Source organism: Cervus canadensis, chromosome 15 (assembly GCF_019320065.1).
Source record: "Cervus canadensis isolate Bull #8, Minnesota chromosome 15, ASM1932006v1, whole genome shotgun sequence".
Classification (NCBI taxonomy): Eukaryota; Metazoa; Chordata; class Mammalia; order Artiodactyla; family Cervidae; genus Cervus; species Cervus canadensis.
The window spans coordinates 44719969-44730645 of record NC_057400.1 but is presented as its reverse complement, the minus strand read 5'-3'; the positions used below and the strand labels follow the sequence as shown (position 1 = coordinate 44730645).

General features: G+C 43.2%; 1 protein-coding gene across 3 annotated transcripts in view; it reads left to right on the top strand.

Annotated features, from left to right (window-relative positions):
- Positions 1 to 5307: 5307 nt before the first annotated feature.
- GRB14 (growth factor receptor bound protein 14) overlaps positions 5308 to 10677 on the top strand; it is a 123965-nt gene continuing 118595 nt past the window's right edge. For 2 of the 3 annotated variants that reach the window (XM_043487596.1, XM_043487597.1), the window contains exons 1-2: positions 5855 to 6178; positions 7463 to 7595. In XM_043487596.1, coding sequence (XP_043343531.1) covers positions 5988 to 6178; positions 7463 to 7595 — 324 coding nt within the window. In that variant the 5' untranslated portion in view covers positions 5855 to 5987. Of the gene's footprint in view, positions 6179 to 7462; positions 7596 to 10677 lie in introns of all 3 variants that reach the window. The other variant, XM_043487595.1, reaches the window with a different exon arrangement.

The following is a 10677-nucleotide window of genomic DNA, read 5'->3' as shown; positions in this document are numbered from 1 at the left end:
TTATTTATTTATGCTGTAATCTCTGATACAACCACTAAAAGAATACTAAAAATGTGCATTATTCTCAAGTTAATAAAGCAGAAAACAGATGGCACATTCAAGCTGGGTAATTTGAAGAGAGTTTAATAAAGGAGCTCCTTATAAAGATGTGACCAAGTTTAAACAAGAGAAAACAAAATATAACAAAAGGAGCTAGTGCAGAACTCCACTGTGTCAAGATCTATCTGAGTTTTTACTCAGCTTGCAAGCTGACAAATTATCCTGCTATAGATTCAAGGATGCTGGCAGAAGACACAAAACTCCTGGGTCAGAGACAAAGGACAGTTTGTCACTCACAGCAATAGCAGTAGCCAAAGTATCAGCATTTGTGCAGTTTTCTGAGCTTGAAATTCCCATAGGATTACATAAAGAGGTCAGGTAACACTTATACATGCAGTGGATTGCATTGCAAGAGAGGAACCATGCCACCTGACAGGAGAAAATGGGAATAAACACCCCAATTTCATATTCTTCCCACTGTTCAATTTCTTACTGGTTTCTTCCACTGAACAAAACCAACCAGAAGTCAGAAAGTAAGGAAGCTCTTTGATGTCATCCATAAACGTGACCTTCCTTGGGACCCAGGGCAGGGTGGGGAAAGATAGAAAATGAATCAATCAGGTAGGACAAATGGATAAGCAGAAGGAAAAACATGAAGTAATACAAAATAATTCAAGAGAAGAAAGAAGGGGAAAAGAAACACAGAAATGGTTAGATAAGAAGACAGCTCTTATTAGGATAGACATTTAACAAAAAATATTCTTCAATTAAAAGCAATGATCATCTACTTGGATAAAAACAAATTAGCTAAGAGACCTAATCTATGACATAAAAGACACACAAAACATGGAGATAAAAAATGCTGACACAAAGTATGGAAAACAGATGTACCATAAAACATCAGCCAAACTGTATGAATATCAAAAGAAAGTTTGAAGGCAGAAAAGTTAATAGAAGTAAAGGAGAACAGCTCAAAATGTTCAATGTTTCAATTTATCAAAAAGACCTACTAATTCTAAATTTGTAAAATAATATACTAAAACTAACTTCTAAAAATTTAGCCTTAAAATGTATAAAGTAAAATAAAATAGAGTTTAAAAAAAATCCACAATCATAGTGGGAGATTTTAATATAACATCTCTCAGAATACGGTAGAATAAACAAATAAAAAATCACTATGAATACAGAGAATTTAAACAACATGGTTGACACCATGAAATGAAAATACCTTCTTTTCAATCATACACATACTATTATAAATGTTGACCATATGCTTGGCCAAAAAGCAACTTTCAAAGGACTGAAATCACATAGAGTATTGTCCGTGACAACAAAGAAATTAAATTATATTTTAAAAAAAAGAACAAAAGAAAAAGACAGCTAGAAAAAACTCTATCACAATGGAAAATACATTGAAATGAATAATAATCAAAATATAACTCATTGAAACTTGAGAGATACAGCTATGGTCATACTTGAGAGGAAACATATGTCTTTAAATGTGAATATTAGAAAATATGAAAAGCTAAATGTCAATGAGCTATAAGCATCCACATAAAAAATTTAGGGGAAACAAAGGAGGGCAAATAAACCCAAAGAAAGAAGAAGGGGGAAGAAAGAAAAGATTAGAATAGAAACAAACAAGACAACACAGACAATAAAGTAATTCCTGAAAAGCTTTAAAATTCATAAATTCTGGTGAATATCATCAAAAAGAAAAGTGAGAAAGCACAAATAGCTAATGTTAGGACTAAGGAATAGGCCAATACAATACACCCTTTAGGTATTAAAAAGTTAAGTAGAAAATATGAATAATTTTCTGCTAAAACATTTCCCTGATGGCTCAAGCAATAAAGAATTCACCTGCAATGAAGGAGAAGCAGGAGACGTGGGTTGGACCCTTGGGTCAGGAAGATCCCCTGGAGGACAAAATGGCAACCAATTCCAGTAATCTTACCTGGAAAATACCATGGACAGAGGACCCTGGAGCATGGGGTCACAAAGAGTCGGACATGACTGAGCAACTGAACATGCCAAACATTTAAAAATTTGGATGAAAGAGAAAAATTCTTATAAAATGCTACTTGTCAAAATTGACACTAGAAGAAATAAGAATATTAGATTAAGAATATTAGAGTAGTCCTGTAACTATTAAGAACAGTTTCTCAAAAAATATCAATGAGGTCTAAGATATAAGACAGAATGGGAGAATGGATTTACAAGACATTAAAAAAGAGCCCATAACTAGAATATAACTAGAATAAGAAAAAGACAGACAACTCATCATAAAACAGGCAGGAGAACTGGTACTTAGCAAAAGAGAATGTCCAAATGGCAAATAATCACGTGAACAAGTGTTCAACCTCATCAGTCATCAAGAGTTAAATTCCACCATGAGGTATTTCTGTACGTACACCAGAATGTCTATTGTACAAATTCTAATAATATTCCAAAGGTCAAGGACGTGAAGAACTGGGGAAACATGCATTGCTGGCGTGGTGAAAATTGGTAGAGTTAATTTGAGAAACTGGCAGTATCTACAGGAGATGAGCATAGACACACATGACCTCACAATGCCAGTTCTGTATACACGCTCTGCAGAAATGCATGCACACCACCAAGAGAAGGGTGTAAAATGTTCACTGCAACAGTACTAAGACAGTCCAAAGCTGGAAATAACCCAGATGCTTCTCAGTAGTAGATGAATACATATATTGTGGTATTTACATACAATAGAAGAGTTAGAAAAACTAGAGAAACGTGTAAAAGCAAGGAAGAATAAACAACATAAACAAAAGCATGGAAGCATATTGTAAACAATGGGTAAAGGGAACCATCTAGTCAAGCACAAAAGGGTCCTACTGCCTGATTTCATTTACATAAAGGTCCAAACCAGACAACCTACTCTGTTGTGAGTAGGGATGGATACTTACGGTTAAACTATGAATTTACTATGATTACGCGGAAAATCTGGATTGGAGGGCGGGGCTTTGGGATGACTGACAGTAGTGCATTTCATCATCTGACATCAGTGTTTGCCTTATGATAAATCATCACACAGTTCTGTTTGTGACCTTCTTTTCCGTACATGGGCTATCTTTCCCAATATAAAGGGTTAAGCAGTTTGATTGGCTGAGAAAGGGAGAGAAGAAAGCAGAGGCCACATTTTCCCTAGGGGTAGGAAGCCTAGGATCCCCGGAGAGAGAGACCCGGGGCAGAAAACGCTTACACTGGGGGAGGGGCCAGGAGACAGACTGCTTCCTTTGCCATTTTACAGGCTCAAGTCAAAAAAGAACAGCCGCTAGGGGAGGACTGACTCTGGTGACAAGGTATCTGCTTTACTGCTTCAGCTATCTTCATTAGTTATGGGAAGGAAAATCTCTTTTGAACTTCCCTTTTCACAGAAAAATGCCTCTGTATTCTCTTAGGCTGTACTAGGTCTCATAGTATTCTGCACCTTTTATATTGCATAGTTCTTTATTCAGAAACTTTTTTTTTTTTGTAAATCTCTTGGATACAAAAGCTAGTTCTTTTGTTGGCTTGCTTCAAAAATGTGAATGAGGGAACTGTATCATTCTTGATATAGATCCTCAAGGTGTCTGGGAGTAAATTCAATATTTAACGTCAATCTACAAGACAAAACTATTTAAGTTCTCATTCCTCAGAGATTTGTTCTTTTCCTTTTTGCCCCCCATTACTACAGGTATAACAAGTTTTCCTCATGGGGGTTAGAGGAGGAATATAAAGTCTGCAAATGGATACTCCCTGGATTTCCACTAAATGAGAAAATGCCCAGAGAGGGGAGACACAATTGAGATCTCATTCCAACCAATGAATATTCTTTCCTGAGGTTAAAAATTTATGCTGGTAAGTGGAGCAATATACACTACTGGGAAATAGTATTTCCAGTGATTCCAAAGATATAGTTTCCACCTACTCTTTTCTCTGGCAAAAAAAGACAGCCTGCTCTCTTTCTCTGTATGAGACAGAGAGACAAAGAGAGAGAGTTGTTGAGTAGAGAGGGGACAAACCTCAGCCATTGATTCACTCGGTTAGAAAGTTCAAACTATATCATTTTCAGATAGGAGCAATGGCTGCCTGCAGGACTTTTGGATGAAAATAGGAATGATTGGTGATGATGATGAAGAAAATATATTTATGTCTTTAGCTCAAGTTATCTGCAAATACATGCTTCTTTTTTATTTTCCTGGAAAGACTTCAACATATCTGTACGTTTTTACATTAAACTCTCTTGAAATCCACATAGAATCCAAACCATCCTTCAGGGAATAGGATGTGAATGAGGGCTTTGCCTGGCACACAGCACCAATGTGTTAGCTATCGTCATGATTAGTATCACTAATCTTATCCCTCAGGGGAACTACCATTTGGTCTGGGCTTAGCCATTGCATTGCATAAAGTGTCCTGGAGACCACTCTTGATGTGTGACCCAGGTCAATATCGCTATTTATTGGGTTTTAATTTTGACGTGAGCAAAACTTGGATTCTGTACGCTCTTTGACTCAAAATTTTGTGCCTCTATGAAGTACCACAGATTTCTCACAGGCTGGGGATTAGCAAACCCTGGGTGTGGCAGTGGATGGTGCCATGGTGTGTGTGTGTGTCAAGTTGGGGTGAGGGGGGACACGCAGATATGGAGCAGGGGGCTTTGCCAGTTGCCTTAGGAGGCAGTGTTTGCCTTTCCCTGGGCAGAGGTTGTGAAGGTTAAGAAAACCTGGTTACCAGAAGTCAGGGACAGATGTTACCTAATTTGGTCAAAGAACAAAGTGTATAAAACATTTGGAAATCCCAAACAGTGCACTGGGATGGTGTACTTATTGGAAGAGCAGAAACAGATTTACCACCCAGAATTCAGTGTAGGGCGACTGCATCTCAGGTGAGCGTAATGTAATTACCACCTCAAACAGTCTGGATTTGGGGCATGGAATCTTTCGGGTTGGAAGCTTCACTGCACTACTTCACTAGCCCTGTCTTGTACCAGGTACTCCATGACTTTGAGCCTCAATTCCCTTATTCTGGGTAAACATCTAATTTATGAGGCCGTTGTGAGGTAGAACGGGGCTAGGCAGAGTGGGGACTCATTAGATGAGAGCTGCTCTTATCAGAAGAAAATGAATAATCTTCCTAATTCCTAAGACGTCAGGTTCACTCATACCTTACTCAGAATTCTCAAACATCTCAGGAGTTTTCGGCACCGACTGTACTGCCTGTTCCCCGTCCACCCTTCTCCCTCGCCGGTGTCCTCAGCTGCGGAGTGGAAGCAAGAAGAGGCACGTGGGGGACAGACTGGGACAAACCTGGTCCCCCGCTCTCCTGGCCCGGTGGGCCTGTCATGGCGGCCCGGCGACAGCTCTCCGCTAGCAGAGCAAGAAGAATGAAAAGGTCTCGGGGGTCAGGGCTGCCCAGACCCCCGCCCCGCCTGCGCCCTGCCAGGCTCGCCCCGAGGGAGCGCCGGATCACATGGATCCCGCCTCCCGCGACGTGGATCCGCCCCGACCTCCGGCTCAGCCTCGCGCTCCGGCGCCCACCTGGGAAGCCGGCGGCCGGAGCCTCGGGAGCCGGCAGCCAGGCCCCCGCGCGGGCGGCGCGGGCCCCCAGCCAGCGCCCCCCGGCCCCCGGGCCGCGAGCGGGGCCCGCCCGGCGCCCTCCCCGCCCCCTCCGCGCCTCGCCCCGCCGCCCGCGGCCCCCACCCACCCGCCGCTCCTCCCTTCTCCCCACCCTCCTCCTCCGCCCCCTCCCCTCCCCCGCCGCCTCGCCTACCGCTCGGCCGAGCGTCTGAGCCGCCCGGGTCCAGAGCGCAGGCGGCGAGGCCACCGCACCTGCAGCGCGCTCGGGCTGCCGAACCGGCACCTCGCCTCCCGCCGCCCGGTCTCCTTCTCCCCCCGCGCCGGGTCTCCCATGACGCCCGAGCCCCACGGCCGGCGACAATGACCACTTCCCTGCAAGATGGGCAGAGCGCCGCGGGTCGGGCGGCTGCCCGGGACTCGCCGCTGGCCGCCCAGGTGTGCGGCGCTGCCCAGGGGAGGGGCGACGCCCGCGACCTGGCGCCGGCCCCCTGGCTGCACGCGCGGGCGCTCCTGCCCCCTCCGGACGCGACCCGCGGCTGTGCGGCAGACAGGTAGGCAGCCCTCGGAGGGCGCGGGGGAGTGTCCTGGGTTGGCAGCCGGCGAGGGGTGAGGAGGCGGTCCTAGGGGGTGAGCCATGTGCCCGGAGCTGGGCCAAGTTTGAGAAAGTCTCTGAAGACAATTCCCTTTGAGCTGGCTCCTACCGGATGGGCAGGACATTGCGATCTCCCAGCGCCTTATAAATAGCATCACCGTTTCATTGAGAGCTCCGGGTCGCTGTCGCCTCTGCCCATCGGTGTGAACTAGGAGGCCGAGCTCCAGGCTGACCACCCTCCTTCCTTCGTTACTGCGTTAAAAAACAAAAAACAAATCCCTTTTATGTATTATAAAAAATCAGAATAAATCAGTTCGCCTCCCACGTGGAGTCTTAGAGCGACCCTGGAGAGGCAAAGTACGGATTGACATTTGAGCATCTAGCTGATCAGCAGGAAAGAATAGAGGCTTTAAAGTGTTTCCCAATCTCCATAGCATTCAGCCCTAAGTGCCTGTAGAATTCTCAATTTCACACATACTTTAGGAAAGAGAAAGGCTGCAACAATACAAAAATCTATAGTCCTTTATATTCATACATTTAAATGGTGTCCTTTTTTTTCCCTTCAGATTTTCAAAGTGCTTCAACTTCACTGAAGTTAAAATTACTCTGCAGTGGACCAAAGTACATTAATACTAGCAAGTTCTATTCACTTACCCCCTCAAAACCACTGCCTTGCAGTTTAGTATCTATAAGCACTTGAAAAATCAACAGACTGTGTGTGGGCCACATTGTGAATGAAATTTGAAGTGAGATGAACCACAGCTATAATTAATAAACCATAACTTGCAAAAGTGATTAGTAGACTAGAATAGGGATGAATTCACTAAATGTTTATAGACTGTCAATTTAGTGGATGCAAAACAATGTCTAAGACTGTCAATTTAGTGGATGCAAAACAATGTCTAACTCCTCAGGATGATTTTTACTTCAATAATTCTGTAGTCTGTATGTCAGTTGCAGGAAAATTATCAGAAGTCCTGGAAATGGGGCTTCCAGGCCTGGTGATTTTTTTTTTTTTAAAGGCCAAAAGAAAAGGAAGAAAGGAATGCAAAAGGAGATCGATTTATATCAATTAACATGTTTTATTCTGACCCACAGATAGTACACCACAGACCTTTCCTGTATACTTTATATTAGTATTGTCACAGAGTGGGGCATTCTGGCCTTAACTTTTTAATCCTGACAGCAATTATATTTTACATTCCGTTTTATGTAAATTACATCCTATGTTCTCTCGGTGTAGGAGAAAAAAGAAAGATCTTGATGTTCTGGAAATGCCATCTATTCCAAACCCTTTTCCTGAGCTATGCTGCTCTCCATTTACATCTGTGTTGTCAGCAGGCCTGTTTCCCAAAGCAAATTCAAGGAAAAAACAGGTATGCATTTTAAAATGTTCTAATTAAAAAATCTTAGAAGTTCTATATCATATAATCTTAAAGGTATTCAATAACTTACAATATTAGCAAAAGATTAGCTTGGCCTATTTTAAATAACTGTTAACTGACATAATTCTTTGCCATTAGTTTCCTTTAGGGTCTCACTTTTCACATCTGTATAATGGGGACTTTAAAACATACCCGTCAGGCTTTTGGAATGGATTAAATTAAAGAATATAGGTGAAGTACAGAGCCTAGGAGCTATTATTATTCACATTGTAAGTGGAGAGGTATATATGATAACAACTGATCAATTTTAACTCAGAAATTGGGAGAGCGGGTAATGATTTAGAGTGAGAAGGGAATTGACTGGTTCCTTTAATACCTTCTTTAATCTTTCATATTTTCAACCCAAGCCAACCTTATTTACTAAAGGAAATTGATAATGGTGAATCTGTGGTGAAAGGTAAATGGAATTTTGGACTCTACAGGTTTTCTTTCATTTCAGTGAATTCCTCAGTTTGGAAGCTTCTGAGTGCAGAAGGCAGATGACTTGTAAGTGATGATTAGCGTATGAACTTAGTTTTTATGATTTTCTTTCAAGTTTCTAGTTTGGAGCTGACTTGAGCAATTAAACTTCAAGAACCAAGCAACTGTGGGGAGATGCATCACAATTATATATATATTTTTTGGAAAAAAAAAGTGTTTCCTAGGTTAATCCCATCTCTTCTGAATATACTTCATTCCAGTCTTGAATCAGCAGACAGAGAGAAGCTTCACTAGGTAAAATGTACCTTGTTCTTGCAAGGGTTGTTGTTTGTAGTCGCTAAGTCGTGTCCAACTCTTTGTGACCCCATGTACTACAAACAGCACACCAGGCTACCCTGTCTTTTACTATTTCCCAGGATTTGCTCAAACTCATGTCCACCGGGTGCTTCCCTGATGGCTCAGTTGGTAAAGAATCCATTAGCAATGCAAGAGACCCCAGTTCAATTCCTGGGTTGGGGAGATCCCCTGGAGAAGGGAACGGCTAGCCACTCCAGTATTCTGGTCTGGAGAATTTCACGGACCGTATAGTCCATGAGGTAGCAAAGACTCGGACACAACTGAGCGACTTTCACATAAATACACATACATGTCCATTGAATTGGTGATGCCATCCAACCATCTCATCCTCTGCTGCCCCCTTTTGCCTTCAGTCTTTCCCAGCAACAGGGTGTTGTCCGGTGAGTCTGTTCTTTGCATCAGATGGCCAAAGTATTGGAGCTTCAGCTTCTGCATCAGTCCTTCCAATGAATATTCAGGGTTGATTTCCTTTAGGATCGACTAGTTTGATCTCCTTGCCGTTCAAGTTACTCTCAAGAGCCTTCTCCAGCACCACAGTTTGAAAGTATCAATTCTTTGGCGTCTAGCCTTCTTTATGGTCCACCTCTCACATCCTGACATGATTACTGGAAGAACCATAGCTTTGACTATATACAGACCTGTGTCAGCAAAGTGATGTCTCTGCTTTTTAATATGCTATCTAGGTTTGTCATAGCTTTTCTTCCAAGGGTAGAAGCAACAAATTTAAACAGTCAGGTGCTTGCCATAAGGAAAGGGTTAATGAAAAGAGAGAAGATGGTTGATTATTTTCCCCCAGCTATTGTTCTCTTTGCTTTTTTCTGCACTTTTACTATCTGTGATGGGTTCAATAATGTGTGTTTGGGTTAAGATGTAAGATGGGAATATGGATGATAGATTCTTTTGTGCATCATGGTGATGGAAAAATTGATTTTGAACTATCCCTGTGATCCAGGATGGGGAAAGGAAATGTCTGATGATGGCATAATAGTCCTTTGGGGAATTTAATACATCGTTTTCCCTATTTATGGATGGTCTGCTATGTTTCTTGCATCATCCTAGGCTCTGAGGCACAGAGCTAAGCAAAAATGCCATCCAAAGGGTGTTTATCAGGACTTCCCTGGTGGTCCAGTGGTTAAAACTCCATTTTTCCAATGCAGGGGACATGAGTTCTATCTGACTGGGGAACTAAGATCCCACATACTGTGTAGTACTGCCACAAAGCAAAAGAAACAAATAATTAAAGAGGGTGTTTATCAAAAGGTAGGGCTAGGTTAAGCATTAGGAGATGAACAGAGGAAGGGAAGAAGAGGGAGAAAGGCCTGGGTTTACTCCAGCTTTAGATTCGTGAATGAACACTGGGAGAAAGTCTGTGTCTACCAGGTGAGTCGAAGGGGCAGGGTTTCTTTTGAATAAAGAGAGAATAAACATCTTATGATTAGGTTAATAGAGGAAGAAAAAAGAGAGAGTGGGTGTATGTGTCAGGGTCAAGTCAGAGTGTGGCCCAAGTGTGGGTAGTCACCGTCTAGAGTAGGACATCTGATTCTGAATGACAGTGTTTCTTCAGATCGGTTCAGCAGATTGGCAGAGTGGGAGAAGGGTGCTGCTGCGCTGTGCTTTCCTCCGGCCAGTCCCCTACTTGGGCCTTTGTGCCCTGTCCCACAGTGACCTTCAGCAAGAGCCCTGCACCCGAACGGACTGCTGTGGCCCGAGCCGAGTTCTGGCCTGAGTCCTAGGGACCAGTCCCAAGGGTACTCCCATCGGAGAAGCGCCCTCCCTGCTCATCTCTTCCTTGGTGCAAGGGTTGGGATTTCCATGAAGAGAAGGATGTCCTAGAGCTGGGCAAGAAGGCTCCTTTGTGCAATCTTTTATTTTGGCTGTGCCGGGTCTTTGTTGCAGCCTCTAGGATCTTTGTTGAGGAGCACTGGCTTTCTCTAGTTGCAGCACACAGGGGTTTCTCTTGTTGCAGCAGAGGGACTTCTCAGTGAGGTGCAGGGGGCCTCTCTTGTTGTGGGGCATGGGCTTTATTTTTATTTTTTATTTTTTTATTAGTTGGAGGCTAATTACTTCACAACATTTCAGTGGGTTTTGTCATACATTGATATGAATCAGCCATAGAGTTACACGTATTCCCCATCCCGATCCCCCCTCCCACCTCCCTCTCCACCCGATTCCTCTGGATCTTCCCAGGGGGCACGGGCTTTAGAGTGCTCAGGCTCAGAAGTTGTGGCTTGCGGGC